Source organism: Columba livia, chromosome 16 (genome assembly GCF_036013475.1).
Source record: "Columba livia isolate bColLiv1 breed racing homer chromosome 16, bColLiv1.pat.W.v2, whole genome shotgun sequence".
Lineage (NCBI taxonomy): Eukaryota > Metazoa > Chordata > Aves > Columbiformes > Columbidae > Columba > Columba livia.
This window is the reverse complement of record NC_088617.1, coordinates 709,419-732,947: the sequence shown is the minus strand read 5'-3', so window position 1 is coordinate 732,947 and position 23,529 is coordinate 709,419. Positions and strand designations below refer to the sequence as shown.

At 43.2% G+C, this 23,529-nt stretch overlaps 1 protein-coding gene across 3 annotated transcripts in view; it reads right to left on the bottom strand.

The window, feature by feature from the left end:
* ARFGEF2 (ADP ribosylation factor guanine nucleotide exchange factor 2) overlaps positions 1-23,529 on the bottom strand; it is a 30,899-nt gene that overhangs the window by 1,372 nt on the left and 5,998 nt on the right. For 2 of the 3 annotated variants that reach the window (XM_065031771.1, XM_065031770.1), the window contains exons 5-38: positions 23,295-23,474; positions 22,669-22,876; positions 21,940-22,011; positions 21,504-21,652; positions 20,951-21,081; positions 20,194-20,428; positions 19,828-19,927; positions 19,464-19,603; positions 18,297-18,405; positions 17,628-17,826; positions 16,779-16,890; positions 16,011-16,216; positions 15,077-15,161; positions 14,813-14,984; positions 13,562-13,713; positions 13,247-13,375; positions 12,521-12,679; positions 11,219-11,366; positions 10,163-10,262; positions 9,722-9,762; positions 9,467-9,636; positions 8,724-8,875; positions 8,379-8,551; positions 7,617-7,777; positions 6,720-6,850; positions 6,508-6,637; positions 6,003-6,138; positions 5,111-5,249; positions 4,982-5,036; positions 4,613-4,727; positions 4,234-4,364; positions 3,032-3,200; positions 2,497-2,635; positions 1,286-1,403 (exon numbers count right to left, since the gene is read on the bottom strand). In XM_065031771.1, coding sequence (XP_064887843.1) covers positions 1,286-1,403; positions 2,497-2,635; positions 3,032-3,200; positions 4,234-4,364; positions 4,613-4,727; positions 4,982-5,036; positions 5,111-5,249; positions 6,003-6,138; positions 6,508-6,637; positions 6,720-6,850; positions 7,617-7,777; positions 8,379-8,551; positions 8,724-8,875; positions 9,467-9,636; positions 9,722-9,762; positions 10,163-10,262; positions 11,219-11,366; positions 12,521-12,679; positions 13,247-13,375; positions 13,562-13,713; positions 14,813-14,984; positions 15,077-15,161; positions 16,011-16,216; positions 16,779-16,890; positions 17,628-17,826; positions 18,297-18,405; positions 19,464-19,603; positions 19,828-19,927; positions 20,194-20,428; positions 20,951-21,081; positions 21,504-21,652; positions 21,940-22,011; positions 22,669-22,876; positions 23,295-23,474 — 4,746 coding nt within the window. The remainder of the gene's footprint in view (positions 1-1,285; positions 1,404-2,496; positions 2,636-3,031; positions 3,201-4,233; positions 4,365-4,612; positions 4,728-4,981; positions 5,037-5,110; positions 5,250-6,002; positions 6,139-6,507; positions 6,638-6,719; positions 6,851-7,616; positions 7,778-8,378; positions 8,552-8,723; positions 8,876-9,466; positions 9,637-9,721; positions 9,763-10,162; positions 10,263-11,218; positions 11,367-12,520; positions 12,680-13,246; positions 13,376-13,561; positions 13,714-14,812; positions 14,985-15,076; positions 15,162-16,010; positions 16,217-16,778; positions 16,891-17,627; positions 17,827-18,296; positions 18,406-19,463; positions 19,604-19,827; positions 19,928-20,193; positions 20,429-20,950; positions 21,082-21,503; positions 21,653-21,939; positions 22,012-22,668; positions 22,877-23,294; positions 23,475-23,529) is intronic. The other variant, XM_065031772.1, reaches the window with a different exon arrangement.

Sequence of the window (23,529 nt, the reverse complement as noted above, 5' to 3'; positions counted from 1 at the left end):
CAACCTACAGAGAGCTCCATGTACGGGAGCCAGTCTGTGTCCTCATTCCTGTTGCACCCTCTCAACCCCTTAGAGGTCCATTACCCCTTTAAATATGGGAGAGCAGAATTGCCAGCGGTGTTTAAGATGCTAACCTGGCATGAGTTACACAACAAGAAATTGGTTTTGTCCTCTGTTGGTTTTCTAATAACGCTCAGTATTAGTTACAGGGAAGGTTGATGGAACTCTCTGTTTCACCACAGAAATGTTATAATAAAAAGATACCGGGACTGTGTACTAAGGAATGGCCAAGCCACTGTTTTATCTACAAAGAATTAAGACTATTCTGATGACACACTGTAACCACACTGATTTCTTAAGATATTGGTAAATCACAATAAAACATCCCAAGCTACATGAGTGAAGTGAAATGACACACTTTGCAAGATAAGAAAAAAAAATCGCCAAGAAAAAACCCCACAATTTAAAACAAGATTAAACAATATTGGAAAGCTTAAAAAAAGATAAGCAACTTCTGGAAGTTTCTCTACACGTCCTAACACAGGGAATATTTGCATTCACCTTTTCCACAAACGGGCCAAGATCCTGAGCATTATGTTTTGCCACCGCTGTGAAGGAACCAGAGTTCCCAGTTCACAGGGTGACATTCCCTCTGCAGTTCTGCGCAGCTGTCACCGCACCAGCCCGTCCCGCACCGCACGCTCGCTGTTGGCTGTGGGAGCTCCACAGGGATCCAGTGTCCCTGTGCAGCTGTCACCGCACCAGCCCGTCCCGCACCGCACGCTCGCTGTTGGCTGTGGGAGCTCTGCAGGGATCCAGTGTCCCTGTGCAGCTGTCACCGCACCAGCCCGTCCCGCACCGCACACTCGCTGTTGGCTGCGTGGGCTCCACAGGGATCCAGTGTCCCTGTGCAGCTGTCACCGCACCAGCCCGTCCCGCACCGCAAGCTCGCTGTTGGCTGCGCGGGCTCCACAGGGATCCAGTGTCCCTGTGCAGCTGTCACCGCACCAGCCCGTCCCGCACCGCACGCTCGCTGTTGGCTGTGCGGGCTCCGCAGGGATCCAGTGTCCCTGTGCAGCTCTGAATTGCACAGACACAGTCTGAGTTTTTACAGCGTGGAATTCTTGGAAAACCAGGAAACGTGATGCTGACTGCGTTTCAAGGAGAGCACACGCTATGTGAACGAGCAAGCCACCGTGCAATACAGATAAAGACTGAATTCAACAGGAGCAGAAATGAAAAAACACCCGAATGCAAACAGACAGGACTTCCAGCCTCCTCTTACCTTCTCGTCACTGATTTTCAATGTTTTTGTTAGAAGCAGCAGCAGGAGATTGGTCCAAGCTTCTCTGTGGCTTTCTGAGTTCACAGTGATAAAGTACGCCAGGGCTTCACTGCACACACTAAAGAGATCACACGGTTCAGACAGTCCACAAAGAAAACTCACAAACGTTTTATAACCTGCACTGTTTGTCCTCTTGTAGTCTATCTTGTTTTCAATCAAAATGCTTTTCCATGGCCAAGTTTTCAGTCCTATGCAGCTTTAATTACACAAATGTGTCTCAGTGATGTTTCTCTTACAGTGGTTGTGACAGATGCCTGAACTGAAGTAGTTTTTATGTTGTCAACAAGGCACCGTGAAGTCAGAGTTTGATTTTCCTCATAAACTGTAATCGAAGTGTTGTCACCTTCAGCCTGCAAACATTATTTCCTGATCCTTACACCAGGACAGCTTAACAGCATGAGAGATCTCCCTCCAAATCTCAACTGCTCTAGTAAAGATCTGCAGAGCTCTGCATCACAGATCAGAGGGATTGCTACGGTATTAATAACACTTTGGTCCATGCTGTAGACTGTTAACACAAGGTACAAACTGTACCAGTTACTGTGGCTTGCTTTTGGGCACTGTTTTAACTGAAGAGGGAACAGAACCTCCTCTTTTACACACTAAAAAGATGAATCTGTCCATAGGTGCTTACAAATCAGAATGGCACTGAAATCCACCACATTAACAGCAACAACTTTAAGAGTTCTCTACATCTGATCAGACGTTAGTACTCTGAACTGTCATGTACTAACAACTCACTTTTCAAATAAAGGGGACCACAAGACCCTTTTATATTTATTTAGCATAATTTTTTTGTGTTTACCTAAGCCCCTGACACACAGCATCTTACCCTGCACTGGTTACATTACCATACCCTATTATACATCTGAATGTACTGTATGTACAATCTGAATATTCCTGTATGTACTCAGATGCAAAAGTATTCATACACCACCACTCCATAAAGAAAAGCTTATGTCAGGCAAGAAGGCGCTTCATTTATTCCAAGTAGATTGTTTCCGTATTGCTAAATCACCTTTCAGCGAAGAGCGGTCCTATCTATCTGTATCTGCACAGCTGGCGCGCTCTGCTCAGCGGTGAGCCAGCGCGCCCGCGCCAGGCGCAGCTCAGCGGCTGCAAACGGAAGGCAGAGACGCCGCTGCTCTCACCTCAGCAGCCGATGCTGGATCGCGTCCCACGCGTCCCGGCGGCTTTCGTCCACGTACATTCGGAAGAGGATTCTCAGGCAACAAGCCAAGCTGCTGGTCTCTTGCTTTAAGAGATTGGGTTTTGATTTACCCTTGAACCCTAGAAATCAGGCGAACAGAGGGAAAGAGGGAACACCCACAGCTGTGGTTACTCACCAAGAGGTGGATTTTATCAACAGCACCTCCCACAGTGAACAGTGATGATTTCCTATCTGGGTAGCACTTCCTCCTCCTTGATTTGACTGAGACCCAAGCTATTCTTACAGAGACATTTAACTACAGCAGCACCAAATGTGTACTTCTACTTAATCAAAAAAGCAGATAATTTAGCAAATGGAATTATTCAAGTTATTTAAGTTATCAGGAAGGAGACAAGTAATAACACACCACTGTCAGATTAACTAGAGATTATTGCAGTGATACACTTTCATATCTTGGTAGCTCAAGCTAGAAATGGAGCTCGGTATCTTTATCAAACTAAAAATAACAGCCTCACCTGCTCTCCATAACACAGTTCGCTGTTCGTAATTTGAATTAAAGGCTTTTGAAAATGAATGAGACTCCTGCAGACAATCTAGTAACTTAAAGAGGTGATGTGAAGACATGTACTTATACATTCCTTGATCTTCTGTGTCAATGTGGATGTCTGCATCCAGAGAATCTCGCTAAAGGAAAGAGAGAGAGAGGGGGAGTGTCAATAACATTCTTTTTATCCAAGTGTAAGAGGCTTTGATACTTCACAGACCATACAACGCTGACTCCAGATTCCACCGTTAGATACAAGTGAAATATCAGCGCGATACACCCCAGCAGAACGGCCCTGCCAAATGTCAGAGTTGTACTCTCTTCAGTAGGATCTTTTAAAAGACAGAAATTATGATCTATCCTAGTTATTAATATGAAAAAATATACTAAGAACAACAAGGGAAGAACCTCCCTTATCAAGGCATAACGAAGTCACAGCAATTCAATATTGCACATTGCTCACCCCTGGGAGCTGAGTGGGTCTGCTAAATTCTGAAAAACATCAAAATGAACCATAAAAATAGTGCAAGTTTCAATGTTGCACAGTGTAGAAATCCCCCATCTTTGGCCAATGTCAAGTTTCATTAAAATTGGTCAATGTTTTCAGGTAACTTTGTCAGGAATTTACCCACACCATCCCCAAACACTACCTGAACGCAGTGCCCGAAGCTCCTGGCCCAGGGCTCTGGTAGCGAAGCCAAGAGCCGCTTGCGCTGTTCCCTAGAACCAGGACTCTTAGGGACAAGGACCTTTCTGAGGCAGGTTAAGGAGTTAAATCCTGATCATTAACCTCGCTGAAGTTCAGCTCTGCATCTCCTCCTGTGCAAACCCCTAGAACTGAGCAAAGCCTCGGCTGTGGCCAAATGAAGCCAGGCTGAACGACAGGGAAGAACGCTCTCCCCAGAACAAACAAGAAAACCCTTCTTGATGAGCATGTGCTCATTATAAAAACAACAATATATTATATTCATAATAAAAGTAATAGCAATATAATAATCCAACGTGCAAGAAACAAGGCAGTCAAAAAAACAAATCACAGCTTAAGAGCAATGCTGCACACATTCAACGTAGTCCTGAGAGCCACCAGAAGGAAGAGACCGTGTGCTCCGTTTTGTGGACGCACTTCAGAGCACGCAACAGTGCTGGCACAGCGTTAGGAATAAGTGATGGTACCTGAGCTGCAGCCATGTGCTCAGCATCCTCCTTCTTGCTGGTTGCTGGATAGAACACTATATTATCAATGGTCTGTATCAATTCCAGCTGCACCACACACTTGATAAGGAGGCCAGCAAATAGCTTCTGGTCTGATAAAATGGAGTAAGACAAGTTTCAGAAGCAACTTACAACAATTTAGTTACAACAGGTTAGCGAAACACATTACCATTATCATTTTGATACTTAGTGATGATGTGAATTATCCTATAAAGAGAAAATTTCTCTGCAAAGCACAAAATCAAGTTACAAGTGCCCCAAAAATTTCTCTACGGGGCTACAGAAGTGGACTAAGAGAAGGTACAAGAGTTCATTTAATTAACTTGCACGTTTCCCTTACTTGTATAAGGACCACCTTTCCAGCTCTCATCTGTTGGATTTGAAAATTGACTTTGCCCTCTTTCTGAAGCATTTTTATCCATGCTGCTCAGAGACTGGTGATCTAGGTCGAAATCCTGGAAAAGAACGCAGAACAGTTCTAGCAACCCCAACTCCCAACCAGCTCACAGGCTGCAGATTTCAGCACTAATCGTAGATTCAAAGGCTTCCTGCACCCATTCTTTGTTTCTTATTTCACAATGACACCAAATACAAGCTAATGGCAATTCCGGTATTTGTGGTTAAGTGTATCTACTACAATAAAACCTTTTGAAAGCTCACCTGACACACAACCCTTCGAGTTAGTTTGCTGCACTGAATTAACTCTTACCAAGTGCTTTTCGGCCAAATCTTCCTCCATTCCCGCCGGCCTCCATGTCAGCAAGCTGCGCAAAGGAAACGGGAAACGTTGTCACTCTGGCACTGGGTATTAGCATGAGAACTAAGTTTGTGAACTTACACATGAGGAATAGTAGTTTTGAAGATTTCCAGCATACAATTGCATGTCTGGCCCCAGACTTCAGGGCTGAATTTCTGTCCATTCAGTATTACCAGGTTTTCTAGGCAGTTTGTACCTGATCGAGCCAACTGCTCGTTATCTGTGAAAGAAACGTTCCATTATTATTAGCTCCCACAACATGAGTGAAAAATCAAGCATTCTCTATTACTGCTCCACTAAACATTTTAACCGATATTGTGAAATGCATGATATCTGAACCCAAAGCCTCCTTATACAGAATATTACAAGAACATCAAGCTTAGGAACCTACTGAATAAAAAATAATTTTTAAAAATAGACTTGATGAGACTGAAACTCAAAGAGGGAAGACAAAGGACAGGAGGAAGCAGAAAGGAAGCGCACAGCGAGACAAGGGCAGGACAAGCGCCATTAGAAAGGCGTGATCTCCTGCAGGGCAGTCCCTCCACACCCCGTGCTGGGAACACGGTGGGGTCCAGGCAGAAGAGCTGGAGCCCAAAAGACTTTCTTTAACAAGTCATATCTTATAGTATTAGATGGTTGAAAGAAGGGCGGGGTGGGAATCAGAATGCATACATGTATATGTATGTGTGAATAAATGAGGTGTTTTACCCATGGTGGTTGGCAGAAGATTAACGCAACTCCCTACAAGCATTTGCTCCGTCACAACAGCACCATGAACACATTACAAACACATTAACTAACTGATTAAATAGAATGATGCTCAAATATTTAAGACACTGCATGCATCTGTTACTTAACATAGTGTCCTAATGGTAGTTTTTATTCTTCCAAAATCCAGTGAACTTTCCCCTTCTTAAATAATGAGCATTTAAAAAACACATTCATCCAAAGACACAAAGAAATAATCTACCTTGTTTTACACACCAGTGTAACTGTGCAAGTATGTCAGGAAGGAGGATCTCATTTAAAGCTTCATAAAATTGCGTAAATACATCACAGATGGCGTAAAGTGCATGGTTGCATGTAGTGGTCATCCACTCCGATTTCTGTGAGGAGAGACGAGACGTGGTTTTGTGTGGTTTCCCTGTGACGACAGCGCTTGGCCTCACTACTGCAGAGGTCTTGCAAGCAGCATTTAGTTGGCCACATGAATGCTGTTCAGAAAATGACATTTTCACAACGAACTGTGAATATTCTCCTTGAAAATGTACCAACAAGACAGCCAGGCGGGTCCCCGGGCAGTGCTGCGCGAGAGTCTCATACACAACACGAGGGATGGCCCCGCGGGCGGCAGCGTGTGCTGGACGTACACGGACCACACAGCAGCACAGACTGCTGCCTCGACTGGGCGAGTTCCTATACAACCTCAGCTGTTTGCTTGCTGTTCGGGTTGTGTGGGGGGGTGTTGTTTTTACCTCTGTCTGTTGTTCAGGGAGTTTCATGTTATCAAAAATCCTAAAGACAATTCTGAACAGATCTTGCCACCAGTGCTTTTCGAAGGTATGGCCATAGCTCTTCATTATTTCAAACATCACTGTCAAGCCCCTATAAACAACCAGAGGAAAAGATGTCAAAGTGCATACCTGGCATCTCTTCACCAACTGAGGTAAAAATGAAGCTTTATTACCTTGTTCGAACATCTAATTTGCAACGATTGATGATACAAGAAAGTTCAAATAAAATGGGAAACCATCCTCTGACCCACACTCTGTCCCCAGGAGCAACGTTCATGTCATCGCTTGTGTATTCTCGTAATACCTTGGAGATGGGCAGGAAAAGAAAGATTAAAAACGAGAAAATGTTAAAGATCTTCCATGACGACAGGCTGAGATAGCGCTAGCGGCACACACAGACCGGAAAAGCTGCCTTAGCTTCTACTGTAACACTCGGCATGGAAAATGCAGCACAAACCTGAGACAAATCTACCTGTGAAAATACTGGGGGAAAAAAGGGAAAATAAATACTTCAATCCATCCTCCTGAAGTCCTGCTGAAGGCTTTACAAGTTGCAGAGGTTTGGACTTTAGGAAGCAAGTTTGACAGGCAATAATTCTATAAATATAGGAAATAGGAAACCTCAGTTTGGCATCAAGCAATTCTCCACTTTTCCGCAGGCTGATCCAGCACGCGCGTCCTGCAGCGCTGCCAACTGCCACCTGACTCTGCAGCAAAGTGGTCACGTGAAGCAGTCACACAGACTGATGTAGAAAAACGTGTTCGTAACCATTTTGACTAGATATATTTAGTGTGATAGAACAAGAACTATTGTTTTCCAGGTCATCATAACACTATAAAAAAAGGACTATTTCATGTAGTTATTTCAAATTTGGACTGATAAGACTTGAATTTTTTTAGCTAGTCCTAGTTAATGCTTCCACAATGACAAAATTACTCCTGACTCTGAATAAGCTTTTAATACAAATGCTGCTGGGAGACTGAGAGCTCTTTTAGTTACAAGACTAGTCTCAGTTTAACAGTGGAAGACAGTGTGAGAATACACAAGGGTCAAAACGAAAAGAAAATACCTGTGGTCGTTCTGAAACATATTTAGCGCAATACCGAATAAGCCTAATAGCTTCCATGCTAGTGTCCGGAAACGCAACGTTACAGGCGAACTCAGAAAGACACTTCACTGCATCCTGAAACGAGTCAATCGCTGCTGGAAAGTGCTGTTGAAAGATATTTGCTGCAAAGAACAGACAAATACATTTTAAAAATGGAGTGATATGGCAATCCGCAGATAAACCAGCATTGACCTACGGCTGTCGGCCACGGCGCGTCACACCAAACACACAAACAGGAAAGGACCAGACTGAAGGCCCGTTTCACGAATATTTGGGTTGGTTGTTTTTCTTGGAAAGCGGTGGCAGCATGTTCTTAAAATACAGTTCTAGAGCAGGTAGACTGTATGAATTAAACTCTATAAGCAGGTGCATATCAGCGTCACAAGCTTTATGATCCCCACCATACGATACTGAATCAGCATGGAAGCTTGTGAAACGTGGTGGTTAATCCAGAAAAACTTATTGTGACAGATGGGGCAACATACAAACTTACTAAATCTATTCCAAAGTCCTATAGCAGACTATCTATATCTAGTTATTCCTGCCCATAGCAATCAGAAGACTTGAGGGGTAAGACCTGGCTGCAGAGTTTAAACAGCCTGGCTGCAAGACCTTGTGTTTATTTACCTGGAAATACAAGTGGCTTATTCAGATGGGCCTTTTAAACAAGAATCACAGCAGCTAAGCTGACTTGGGTACCCACATATATCCAGCATTACTTACTAACTATGTGTGCCGTGGTTTGGAAGGCCAGCTCCACAATGTTCCCATCGTGGTCTGACGCTGCTTGATGAAAGACTGCAAAGATATTCTTCCATCCTGAACGAATGTTACCAGCCTGAGAATTCACCATCTGAGCAATACAGCGTATCACCATGTCCCGAATAGTTGGAGATCTTAAAAACCAAAAACAAATGGAAAGTGAGACTTTCACAAACGGCACAATTCACAATTCCACGCTGGCAAAAGTACCTGGGCCACTCCCATTTGCGTGACAATCTGACCCACACCAAGTGACATCTTTAAGCAGGACTAACGCAAGCTAACGGAACGTGCAGTGCACCACACCTGTTTTTCTTCATAATATGCTCAAAAGGCCTTAGGAAGTCTTTCTGGAAGCGGAAGTTGGCTAACTCTCCCTTCTCAAGAAACTTCATTGACAGCTGCCTTAATGAGTCCACTGCAAAGATGGCGACATCCTCATTAGGGTTACATCCAACCTGGAAGAAAAACATTTTCAAACACCAGCTAGCGTATTATTTATGAGTAACAAATTCATCATTCAAGTTCCGTGTCAGTCCACTAGAAATCACTGGCATGTTCTGGTTTTCAGATACTTAAAAGATGGGGGTTACTTAGAAAGGGCTTGCGCAGTCACCCGCTCCAACTAAAGAGACCCCTGGATTTTGTACACAACAAGTGCAGAACCATAATGGCCAGCGAGACACTAAAATCCAGTTCAAAAAAACCCCACCCAAACACGCTATAGTTTCCCAAGGAAAGTAACTTCATTGTTCCGGGATCATCTGTACGTATTTTCAAGAAAGACCATCTTGGCATTTGACCAGAAAGATAAGACAATGGCATAAAACTACGAATCCAAAATCATATAATGAAGTGATTAAAGTCATACCCATAAGCATTCCTATTTCTATACTTTAGATTTTAAACATGCATTTCCTTTAGGCGCCTTTAATTGATTTTTTTTTTCTTAATATCACAACCTACAGCACTGAGACCACAAAAGGAAAAAGCTGATTAAAGAAGTCCAGCTATTGATATATGCTCTGTAACTTGATTTTAACAAGTACCTTATTGAAGTGGTCTCCAATCACGTGCCAAATCCTCGACCACTGCAGCCTGATGCGGTTCATGTTGTAGTACGATATCTCCACTATCTTCTGCAGGCTGAACATGCGCGGATGGTGTGGGGAGGCCAGCTCGTCCATGGACACAGCACACAGCCACCGGACAAAGTCAACTGGGCATTAAAACACACCACCGTAAGTTCAGGATGCTACACGGCAAGAGTTCCTGTAACACAACCAGTCAGCGTACACACGTACCTATTGCGTTTCCATCCAGCCTCGTTGACCCCGTAAATATCCTGTGGAAGAAACGAGTAGCAGTTTTAGCTGCACATGCACAAGAGTCAATCAGTACATCTCCTGGAGGTTTTACAATCAACCCTCCACGCCATGAACTCTGCAGCTGTTTCATTCTTACTCCTGGGCAGCAGTTCACGTCCTTCTCCTGGTCCACGCATACACACAGCGCCTGTTCTCATATAAACTACGTCAGCTATGCTGCAATGTAATGACAGTCTTGTATTACATGCCTAAAGAGACAGACCTATCGGGTCAGAGGAAGGATCTCCGTATCAGCATTTTCCTCAGAAGAAAAACAGGCTTCAGGAACAAAAGTCCCTGTCAGAGCCGGCCCACGCAGTGAGGACGGCCGGTAACCTCAGCTCCCATTTCCCCAGAGACAGGTTGTGTTCTCAGTACCTGTCGACCGCCACCACCACGCTCTGGGAGCTGGTCTCTCCCACCGACTCCTGAATGCTCGCCATGTGCCGTCTGTCGGCCCCGCTCCCCACCAGGGTACCTGCAACACAAGCCACCACAAACCAGGCCTCAGGACCATGAAATCAAGACTATAGATTAAGCCCAGCTTTATACAGGTAGACAATGACTACTGCTTTCAATTAGCTTGTAAATTACATGGAGCAGTCGGTGCCTTTGCCAGATCAGTGCCAGATTATTACAAAATTAAACATCTGGTAAGAAGTATGTCTTTTTTATCCTTAGGGCATTGTGTATTGACCATCATGTTTAAGTTACAATGATGTATGCTGTTAATAAAAATTGGAAATGATAAAATATTGCTTTAAAATATTAACTCTAAGTCAGATACAAGTAGTTAATGGTAAGCACAGTTCTGTTACATTCAGTATCATCATAGTGTGTAGCATCGACTCCAGAGTATTTTCAAATTAAAATGTTTCCTTGACAGCTTTCCAAAGATTAAGGCAACTTGCCTCATCCCTCTGATTTACAGCTTGAAATCTAAGGTTTGTTTCTTGCACATAATGCAGCAACAATAGGAACTGGAACAGCAAGACCAACATGCAGATGTAAAAAATTCCTTTGGAAAACCAATTATCAATCATTGAAACACCTATCAGCTCCTACAGATTAATGGCTTTTTTACTATTAGAGTGTAAAGAGAAAGAACCGTTAATACTGGTAACAAACCCATGACTTAGTAAGTGTGGTACAACAGTTTTGACAACAACATGTTCCAGCAAGTAAATCTGGAGGAGTTTTGTTAAATATCTTAACCCAATTACAAAGTTAAAACGTATTTGGTAATTAGTCATCTTAAACTCATCTTAATATATATACATCTTAAAATAGAACAGTTCCATTTTTTTAAGTTTCAATAATCCAATATAGTTTCACCTGGGAACAAGTAAATCTACTTTAGTGTAACACTGAGCTTTCTCAGCCCTCACACGTCCCTTACACGTGCACCTGTGACTGCCGAGATCACACTCTTACCTAACCCCAGGCCCATAAACTCTTCCCCTCCGGACGCGTAGCCTTTGACGCTTCCCTCCCGCTCTCGCCCAGAGCCAGATAAATACCGAGTCTTCACTCCAGTTCCTATCAGCTGTGCCAGTTCCAGCTGACTAATACATTTCAAGATCTGAAAGCAAAAGATACTTAAACATTTGGGTTTCTGGACACTATTATACTTTTATTCCTAACATATATTTATGTTTAATATTTATAACCTTTAAAACAACTGTGACAATGATAACAGTTTTGAGGTACCTGAAACATGACCAACGCAACTGGAAATGCAGTGATTCACTCCAGATCACCAGCTGCCATCAGTCATGCCAATATGAGAAAAAATAAACAGCATCGAAAAATCTAACTTGGATCCCTAACTACTATAGGAAACCTTTTTATTAATCCTCACAGCATCAGCCTTCAAAACTACGAACAACCTGGCAGGGATCTCATAGAGTTCACTGTCCCACAGAGATGCAAAGACTGAATTACTGCAGCTGCCACTTGGAGTAACGAAGTCCCAACAGTGAAAATGCCAAAACGGCACCTTGCCATCAGCACAAAATCCATTACCTCTTCTCTCCTCTTCCCCACTGCAGCTCTCCTTGGACCAGCACCAGCACTTGTGAGGGTATGCTGTAAGCCGGGCCTAAGTCATCTGTCAGCTACAGAACCTTTTCTCTACTGTTACTGTGTAGCCAAAGCCTATTGCCAGAGAACACAATGCAGCAGGAATGGCCCTTTGAGGAGCAGCACAGACTTAGATCTGATGAAAGAGCCCTGGCAAATATGCTCTAAGAAAATACATACGATCCTGATGGCCTATCCTTACCTATCCCCCACCACGTTATTTTAACCCTTATTTTTCATGTGACTGTGGTATAAACGTTGCCAGACACCACACAGACAAGTCTGGGCCTGTGAGCTTGGATATTTTTGTTCATGTGAACAAGAATGCAATAGTTTCTGTGCAGAATTCCCTGAAGTCAAATGAGATTTTAATATGGTTTTAATTACATATCAAAAGCACATACAAAAATTACAGTATTGGTCATAGAGTGTCTATAGGGTCTGCCAAAAAGTGCAGTGCATTATTTTATATATGGATACACATATATTAAAAAGCTACTAACGAAACAATGCACTTGCATCCCTATTTTAGACGGGGCTCTGACTCATGCTGGGAGCTAACGCGGTTACAAAAGACGGGCAGTAGTAGGACAAAATCCTGCAAGTTTTCAGAGGACAACACAGTTGCGCTATTTAAATTAACCAAGTTTTTACCTCATGCCAAGAGTTCCCAAGGTAGTTGCCATCTGTGTGAGCAACCGTAATAAGTGTCTTAATGGTATCTATGTTCTTCTGTTTCATTTCTGTAATACTGGAGCTGGCAGTCAACAAGGAAAACCGAGCAAGCGCCTGTACATAAGCATCTCGTTCAAGCTGCAAGACACAGAAACAAGCATCGTAACCAAGTCCCTGAAGAGCTGGAGAAATCTACTATGCCTACACCATTTCCCTTCTACATATACTTGGCACTATCAGAGCACTTCCCAGCTGAAGGAGAGCGGGAGGAAAATTCGCAAGTGATCTTAATTGAATCGTAGAATCACAGGATGGTTTGGGCTAGGGGACCTGCCCAGCCGCCCAGTGGCCTGGGATGTCTCCAGGGATGGTTCATCCACCACCTCTCTGGCCAACCTGGGCCAGGCTCTCACCACCCTCAGGAACAACAATCTCTTCCTCATTTCTAGCCTGCATCTCCCCTCTTTTATTTTAAAACAATCACCCCTTGTCCTATCGCAATGAGCACTGCTAGAAGACTCAACAACAAAAGGAAAGCTTGACAATATCAAGATCTTAAAAACAAACTACACCAAGATGCTAGTATTTTATTTTACCATTTCAAGAAAGCAGATGAGATGCTTCCTTTTTCTGGTATAAGTTGTTTGTAGTTCTTCGTTCCCTCCCAGAGCCCTTAGCAAGCCCCACGCTAAGTCTTGCACAAACCTGCATTCCAAAGATACAGGCTATTCTAACTGCACATCGTATTCCTTCCAAACAAAGGGAGGCAACTTCCGTGTCGTCGCAGTTCTGCAAGCCAACGCTGTACGCTGCCAGCAGCGGAGTCCATACGAGCTAAGAAAGGAAGAAACTAAGTTCAGAAATCTATTACAATTTTAGGCCAAAACACTAGGTAACCAAACCCAAACATATCCAAAGAGTCCACCTGTGCATCACCTCACTCTTCAGAGGAATTTTCGACTCTTTTTTTCATGCTCAGAACTCTTAGCAATGAAAAGACGAGCAGAACTTCCCACTCACCTTGAACATGGGCCTGACGTGATCCAGGTGAGTGGCACTCGTAAAAGGAGCCTTTGCGTGGCTTACGGCCTCCATAAGCGCTTTGGCTGTTTTAGCCATTTGTTCCATCTCCAGGTTGTACAACAACCTCCGCTGCTTCTCATTCGCTACACCTAAGGGGAACACCGCACAGCTGCATTGGTTTCTTATATAAAAGAGCACATTCCCTGTCTTCATGTTGAGCATCACAAAAAGGTATAGTACATGAAATCTAAAGAGGGAAACCTTCCAGAATGTTAGAATTCAGGAGGCTGCCATAGTTTGCAAGGAAGGGACTCCAGCACTAAAACCCGCAGCCCAACTTAAGACTTCATTCTTTAAAAAATAACTAATTCAGCCCTTTATCGTGTGCCACATCATTGGAAGTCAGAGGCATAAACCAGCATGTCGCTCTACTATAAAAACGGATGGAAAATCCTTCATCATCTTAGGCTGACACCCTCAAAACAAAACCAACTGGATAAATTAATAACTTGGTGTTTCTTTATCATTATACTAAAAGTTGCAAATTCAATTTTCAAGCAAATCAATTTTGTTCCTATTTTGAGCTAGGAAACCTGCAAACAGCAGGGAATGCATTGAAAAACACACTCAGAGTTGGCTGATTTGAATTACATTGATACCAGCTGTTCTGAGTAAAAGCGGAGTACAGCCGGGGATTCGGGTTCCTGGTGCACCCTGCGCACAGGACGCTTCATTTGGTGGAGGCAGGATAGGTGACCAGAGATCACAACACACTCTGATCTCTCCCTTTTCAAACATTATCACAAGGACTGGAGCACTTAGAGCCTCTGCACTAGAACATACTACTGACAGGGAGAAAACCCAACCTAAACCAACCTAAACCCAAAACCCACCTGTTGTCTAGCACATAAAAACAACAAGTCAACTTGCAAAGTAAGTGCCACCTTCAGTTATTCTACCATTTCCCCCTCACACTTCCATTTAAAACCAAAACCAAACCAAATCTAGTTTCTAGTGCCTCTGCAATGGTGCCAAATACACTTACACAGCTGTTCCCTCCACAGAAGCAGCAGTATTAAGCAATTACTAAGCCAATTTCATTCCAAATATCTGTATTAGCCATTCTAAATACAAGTTATGTATTGCACAAAGATGTTTTCAAAAGGCATCTGAACTCCACTACGCCATCCAGAGTTACTGCAATAGTTCAAGAGCACTGTGGGCTTGCCAGTTCTAGTTCCTTCTTACTTGGTTTACTACATTTGGTTGTAATTGCGTATTCTTTTGTCTCTTTCATGGCAATTTTCTTTCCTTCTATTTCTTCATAGATTGTGGATAAATACTCTACTGGCAGGTCTTTACTGTCATTGATTCCTCGATTCATTTTAATGTATTGCTCCTTTGTCATTTTATTTTTTACCTGTAAAAGAGAATTGAGGTTGGATATCAGACTTTGAATGCAAGTTCCAGGCAGATCGGAACTTGTACAAGCTGGGGTTTTTTGGTTTCTACCTGTGGACTGTGCAAGTCCGTCGTCAGCATGATAATGGAGTACGCCAGCACATAGGCCGTGTCAGCGCTAGCAAACAGCGTTTGCCTGGGCAGAAACAAATAAACAGGTTTTTAGAGTCCAGTTCCTCAATCCACCAGCTCTATGTCTGCATGCAAAAAAACACCCAGAAGTGCTATGCGTTCAACTAAAGAGCTAACGGAGCCTAAAACTAATCCTTAGAAATGAATGAAGGCCCAAGTGTTTTAAAATGCAAATAAAAATGGAAAAAAAAAAATCTCGTCCTCGCAGTGTGAAAATCCAGCAACGACTGCCATTTTCAAGTGCATTCCAAAAGATTAGACTTTCTCCTTCTTTGCATAATCCTGCAAAAGCTAAAGAACAGCTTATTTTTCACTCCCAGGGTTTCATGGAAAATTATACATGACCAACCCAGTGATACAACACCTGGACTAAGGAACAGGAGCCGATTAAGCCTGAGCACTTAGCTAAACTTCAATGTTACTTTATTGCATTACAAACAAGAGCAACACTGCCTACTTGATGCCAACTAACATACGTACAATTTGTTCAACATCTAACGGGCAAGCAGAACCACGTAACATCTTATTAGCTATTTTTGCCGTGTATTCTTAATTTTAGCAATTGCTACTTATTACTGTTGGTTACACTTGACTGATCTACATGTATTTAAAAACATACTTAGGGCTTCCCTCTTCCAATGAATCATTCCAGCAAGTATTTGGGATTTAATGAAGAGCCAGCACCAGTTATACTTTCAGTGTGCCGTTTCCACTTGGGTCAGCACCCACAGCCACAGCAGCAGCCGGACCCGCTCCCCGCACAGGCCAGGAAGAGCTCCTGACCTGGCCCCCAGGGCCACAAACAGTACAACCGTTCTGCAGGTGCTTCTCCAGTACAGAGGGGTTCAATTACCGTTGGTTGCATTCAATATATCTAGCAGCAAACTTCTCCATTAATCTATCGATCTTCTGGGCTTCACCTGGCAGACGAAAACCTTCCAGAAATATACGTAGAGCAGAGACAAAGTCCTTTCCACAGAAATCAAGCTGGTCTACATAGGCATACATCACTTCCTTGTTAAACTTGTTGCTTTCCCCAAGAAATTCCCCTACTTGAGTCTAGAAACACAAGAGACAGTTATTACTGTGCAATCCAACTGCCAGCTTCGCAAGAAAGTTCATGATCCCAGAATTGCACAGCTGTCAGTTTTGTAAGACTGATGTGCTGACTGAGCGGGCAGAGCAACCGTAGAAGGGATGACAAGAAACCAGTGCCATTAGAAAATACCCTTAATCCGAATATTCTTGCTTCCCTCACCCCCAAGGCAAGATCTGCATTCCTGTGAGCCCAGGAAAGCTCAGCGGTGCCCAGTTCTCCTGCAGCGCAGAGCGCTTTGCCACTGCAGCACGTGATCTGCCCTTGCTGGCAAGACACTGGGAATGCAGATAAAACACGTTCCCGTTTATGGGGAATCCCTTCAGCACTTCATTGTAAACACAGCTATCTGCAAATCCTGGGGCAGTAAGTAAACACAAGTAGCACCAGTATTAAGTACCTTCATTAGAACAGCTTTCAGTTATGTACTAACGAAATATGAGCTAAAGAGAGAGCGCACACAGACATCAGAAGATGGGGGAGATGACAGAGGCAAGAGTATTGTTATGCTGCACGGGGTCTTACAGAACAGAGCCGCTCCTCTTGGTGCAGGAACTGGGCCATGTCCTCCGCCGTGGTGCCAAGCATGCCCTGCTCCTGCAGGTACTGTATTCCTCTCTTCGGTTTTTTATTAAACCTGTTCAGGCAAAAAACACGGGGAAATTCAGACCTACAACTGAAAAATATCACAGCCTATAAAATTTCAGTTTTACAGAGCCTTTCTAATGCAAAGACTCTGTTCTGTAGCTCTGTCTTTGTTTTCCAGATGGAAAAATGTCAACAAATGTATTAACTATATCACACCACAGGCTACATCTCATAAGGTACATTCGGTTGCTGATAAGCTTAAAAGTTACAGCCAACTCACTTAAAAACTGACCCTTTTGAAATATTACGAATGGTAGTTTCCATTAGATGTTTAAAATGTTGCTGTTTAAGACCTTTTTATAGCATTTGCAGACACAAAGATCTTCAAATGAATGAAAAAGTAGTAAAGCAGAGCTGGAGAATTATTTCATTCTTCAAACACTATTTCAATAAAAGACACCAAATGGTGTAAGAGCTCAGAGAGCTGCTCAGATCAATGTCCCTCTGGGTACACACACACTTTCCTCCCTCGTGTGGCTGGGCCAGCACGAAGGAAAGCTGGGGAACCACCCTCCGCCCACCCGAGACATTACTGAACTCTCTCCAGCTACAACAGCCTCGCGTCAGCTCCTGACCACAGCAGGCAGGAGGCGTCAGCATGAACAGCAATTTGTAACTGGTGTCCCTGTAGGCCTGACTGTGCAAGACCATAAGAAACAACACAGGTGTACATACAGGGGTTTTTTTCATTAGTGAACTTTTACTTTCCTGTCCTACTGGACTTACAGTTCTATCCCATGTTCGATTATTTCTTTCTGTTGCTTGATGACTTCGAATTGCTCAGGATCATCTGGGACTGTGGTCTGGGTGCCGACGCTCCCCACTCCCGACACGGTAGAGTCCAGCGAGCTGACGCTGCTCCGCCTGCCCGCGCCGTCAGAGCACCTGCCTTCAGCCCCTTCCTGCTCCGGCGGTTTATACGAACCTGTTCATAAACAGGGCGAGGCTTCAATGATCCTCCTCAGTCGAAGGCTTTTAGGTCAAAAAACACAACCAAAACTAGTAGAATTTTATGAGTTAATGTTATTATTTTACCACATATACTACTTGCCATTCTGTACTACATGAAGCTGCTGTACTGACGCAATTCTAACATAATCCACCAAAAGACAGAAGAGCAGCAGCAGCTACGGAGAAATTATTGCACTTCAACTTAGTAACCGCATGATTTATCACACGTCTTGGTAGGCAATGGCCTGGCTAAAGCTGATAAACAGAACCCGGTTATTTGAACCAGATACCTGAAGAGTCAGTTACTGCAACAGCGTTAATAATAATAATTTGTAAAACACTTCATTTGTATCAACAAATCTTTACATTAAAACCTGGCATCCACACTTCCAAACAGCTTCTAAACGCTCTTATCAAACAACTTAGTGTCTCCGTAAGGCTTACCCAAGCTAGCCTGATGGTTGGGGTTCACATAAAGATCTTTGCTCCATTCTACCATGCATTTTAAAATAGAAACCAAGCATTCAAGTCCTTTTTTCCTTAGGCTTAGTTCCTACAAAAACAAACAAACAAAACCCACTAAAAAAACAAACCAATACGTGCAAATTCACAAGTTTTTAGAAGGCATTACATCACAGCATTCAAATCTTCAAAAGCTCATCAGTTAGAGGGAAATCAATCAGTTATACCAAGCTTCTGCCCCATGACTGTTGAGGTGGATACATCTGGGCCAAAAGCAACCATAACCAGACTGACACCAGAACACGCTCCAGCTGCCTTAAGCAGACGGTCTATTGACAACTGACAAGTGCAGCCAAGATGCAACAGGCACCAAATCCTACAGGCAGCCTGCTGGTGTGCGAACAGCCACAACCACCCTGTAGGCCTCCGCTCATGGAGAGATCTGACAAGTGTCTCACTACCTTAGTTATGCAGGGAACAGTTCTACTCAAAGTCTGAAACAAAAGTCTCCTGGTTTTTACCTCCATTTCCTGGTCAAAGAACCACAGGGGGAAAAGGGAGAGGGAAAGAAAATAATCAAGCAAGCATTGATTTAATTCTACTGGAAAGCGTGAGGCGCACTCAGCTCCAAGACCAACATGGGCACCAAGTCGACTTCAGCTCTGGAAGCCGTTAGGCTGGGCTGGAAAAGCAGCGCTGTAAGGCAGCATCAGTGTGAGCAACCGCTGCTCCTGCTGGAAGCAGCCTGCACTGCACCCTGCCCCAGGGACCGGGAACGCGGAACTTGACAAATATCACACTTGCGGTGGAGACACAGCATAAAACGTTTGTGCAAAGCAAATACACAAGACAAAGGCATTGCTGGTTCATAAGCTCCAGAAGTAAGGCAGGGAAAAGCTCATTCGATTCTCTCCCCATGGCAGCCCCAAAAGAGCCCAGAACAAGCCTAGTGTCACAATGCAAATATACAGCAAAATCACCAAGTAAATTAATCATACCGCTTCGGCACCCAACTGCAAATCAGCTAACCAACAAACAGTAAGTAACATGAGTAGGTTACAGACAAACCACTGGAGGTATCAACAACAATGCAAAGACAGCACCATTTATGAAGAAATAGTACCTTATCTTCCAAGCTGTTTCTCCTACCTGCAAAGGTGTCATTCCCAACTCATGCCCGCTTCGTCCCTGCGCGATTTTGGACAAATCATTTACAAGGCGCTCAAATATATTAGCAGCGTTTAAATCACAGTCATAGTTAACATAAATATCCACTACACACTGGGCATCTTGAAAAGAAAAGAGAGTGCAAGTATTAGGGTTCAGTGTAACAGCACTTTGAAAAAGAATCAGCCAGTTGGAGCAGGTCATGGGGGTGAATCTGCATATTTAACCCACCACTAGGGGATCAAATTCAGTTTTTCACACTTCAACATTATACGTGGCATTTGTCTTCAAAATCATTTCCATCTGCTGCCAGAGAAGCGACTGCTTTCCACAGCAATGAAAATACCTGCACAAATTCTAGTTAACGTCTGAATCACCATCCATTTGTGTTCAAAGGAGCTTGAAGAAGTTTCTAGAATATTCAGGAAGATCTCTTTGAAGAACACCTGCAAAACAAGTGAGGGAAGGGACTTGATGATCTGAAGCTTATTAGAACCACGTAAAATGCGCAAACTAATTTCTATTCAGTAATTCCTCTTGAACAAGAGTATCTTCTCATGCATATTACAATTTTAACACAGTAGTAATATACTAGCTTAGTAAGCAAACAAAACTAAGACATGAACTTCTAAATTCCAGCTGTCTTCATCACTGCAATACTTGCATTTGATAACTACAAAATCACACAAATGATGGTTAAAAAGTCTCTCACCTCAATCTGCATTTTTAAATGGGTCTTAAAATTTGACAGCAGCGTGAGAAAGATGGCGAGCGAGAGCTCAAACACGTCAGGAACAGAAGAGACTCCGTTTTTAGACAGCGCTACACAAAGATATTGCTTGATCGCATTGATGAACATTTCGTGTGTCCTGAAAACCGGGCCAGCATTCTGCAGCACTGAGAGGAGAAGCTGCAGAGACACTATCTTAGAACGCAATTCATGGGATCTAGAAAAAAATCCAACATTAAATAGATTTGTATTGTATTTCTGAATACATACTCGTAGTCACCATTAGCACTACAGCTTTTCTTCCATGTCAAGAAAAAATAACTGCTATTTTAATTCATTGCAATGCGGGGGCAGCAGGGGTGGAAATCAGCCTGCAAGTGACTGTGGACAACATCTACCATCTTAATTTAGAGATTTTCCATTAGCATTAACATCTTAGACTACGATACCAGACGAACGCAGTGCTATTAGGAAGCATTCCCCATTTCCCTATCAAAAACTTCAAACACACCATAGTCAAGGCCGTTCCAACTGGTAAGATTTACAAGCCCATTACATATACACACAAAAAAATCCTCAAGTATTAAATTTTTAATAATTTGAAGCAAGTTTCAATCCTAGTTTGATCAAGCTGACTGCAACAAGGGCCTGCCAGGTGAATTTTGAATACTTGCTTGACTACTTCTCTGTCTCCAAAAGCCACCTGAAGAGGCCAATGCAATAAGTACGGTCTCCTTACTTGGGGTCTGGTGGTCCGTCACCCAGTGGTTTCATGGAGAGCTTGCACAGGGACCTGAACACCAGGAAGGCATCCTTCTGGAGAATATGGGAAAACCTGGCAGCCGCGGGATGCCCAGATACATCCATTTCCTTGAGAGCAAGAAACACAACATCAGATCCTCAGTGAGACAAAGGCACAGAGCAACAAGGAAGGTCCCACAGCTCTCTGAGAGTCGGCTACGGATTAAAAAATATAATAATAAAAGTTCATTTGGCACAGTTTAAACTAAGCCTGAGCAGGACTGCTAGTGATCTGGATCTTTTCCCACATGTTGACCAACTCTTCCACTCTGTCCCCATCCTGTATTAAAGTACAACTAGCATAATTAGTTTCAGAAGTTGGTTTCAGTATCTGCTTAAATTGCAGCTGCTGCTTCCTTTTCAAACCTGAGCAAGACACACACGTTAAAGCTCCTGTCCCTTTCCTCCCCAAAACCCCATCGCATCAGTTGGCATGATAAAAACGTCTCTCCTTTCCTAAATACACATCGGCATCCAATGGAGTTATTTACCAGATTATCAGTGGAGGAAACAGACTGCCCATCATCTGGAATCCCATTTGTTTGTACGTTTTCGTTACTAGAGCCAGGAAGAGCAATGTCTGCAGTCTCTAACGAAGGCAGAGCCTTCACTGTTTCTGTCACCTGCTTCTCTTCAGCCACTAAAGGGGAAAAGGAAAACTGATTAAAATCACCCATTGAGTTTCTTCCCCATGACTGTGTGAAGCTCCACAGCCAGTGGGACAGCAGCAGCGCTGCTTAACTAGGAAGTCTCTCAGGTACCCGCAAAAGAAGAATATCATGAGACAGTAAAAACCTGCTCTCACTGCCTTAGGTGCTCATAACAAGATACTTAGATAACAAAAAATAACTCCAAGGCTTTTATAATCACACAAATAAAAGCTTGGCAATACACCTGCATCTATTTTACTTGAGAAGGTTTTTCTACCTTTCACAGCTGACTTGACCACATCTTCCAAGATGCTTTTAACCATCTCCTTCCCTTCATCAGTTGTTTCCTCTAATGAAACAAAGCGATAAGTTTGAATTCAGTACTTGTGTTTAGGAAGAAGAGTAAAAGGAGAAACACGACAGAGGCAGAAGGACTAACAATTAAAGTTTTCTTCAGTAGTTCTCCTCCAGCGCCATTCCCAGTAAGTCATAAAGATACTCACTGATGTTATTCCCGCTGTTTAAATCAAAACATTGATATTTTTAATGCAGTGATTTTTTTCGTTTGTATTTATCAACTGTTATAAACTTTTAGATTATCCTACACTTCTCATGTGGATACAACATATGCTTTTGATAGGGTCTTCATAATACAAATTTGTACCATGGGACTTCAAATACCTCAAAGAGGTTCTGCCACTTCCCACATACCATGATTGTCTTCCTTTCCTCCCTCTTTATCAACCTAATCAAGTCAAATTCCATTATAATTCTATATATATAAACTACACGTAGTTTTATTAGAATTATATGGAAGACATGAGCCTTTCTTCAATGGTTAAAATGTTGTAGACAGGAGCTAAGGATGGCCTGCACACTCTGAATGAAAATCCAAGCATGGTTTCAACCCGTGGCCCCACTCACTTCCCCCCAAAATAGCGGAAAAGTGCATTTTCCAATAGAAACGTCATAACTGAAAGAGCAGACACAACCTATTCATGTTCACCTGATGCCGGAAGAGCGGGATCCTGCTCCGGTTTCCCGTCTCCGTGCTCGGGCTCGCCGTTGGGGAGCTCTGCGCGGCCCGGCGCGGCCGGCGTGCCCTCCTGGTGGCCGTGCTGCACGCCCGTCCTCGGAGACCTGCTCACCAGCGGAGCCGCGGCACCCGGCCACGTCTGCTGATGCGCCTTTTCTGCTTCTCTGGACTCCTGTATCTTGAACAAATAATATGAAAAGTTAATCTACAGCACAAAACATAAGGGAAAACAGACGCCTGTGATGGCTGATGTTCCTTTGTGAATTCATGTGTTAACAAGAAAGAAACAGTGAAAATATAATCTCTTGGCCAGTCAAATTACAAAGAAACACTTCAAGCTGATTTTAAAAGCGTCTCATCCTTTGTTTACACCAAGCCATTTGGCAGATACCACAGGGTGAAACCTTGCTACCATCAACAGGCTTCCTATGTTATCTTTAAACAGTAAGTTTCACTGCAGGCTTTGTCAGGTTTTTTTAAGCTACAAACCAACAGAGACCCAATTACAAAGACCCGTTAAAAATAAACGATAATAAACTTTCTGTTCCCCTGTCAAGCCTCAACATCTGAGATGAGGAAAAGTAATAGTTACATACAGCTTGATTTTCCATCCGTGTGAAAATGACATTTAACATCTGCGTAAGGGTGGCTTTGGCAGTTGTCTGGTTAATAAGATTTTTACTGGCCAGATAGATGTTGTAGCAGGTTCGAACCGTCTGAAGAATCGTTCCTTCATGAATTTCTATATACGGAGACGTTACTGCAGTGAGGAGAGCCTGAAAAAGTCCACAACACGGTAAAATATGAACTCCAAACACGTAGGCAGCGATA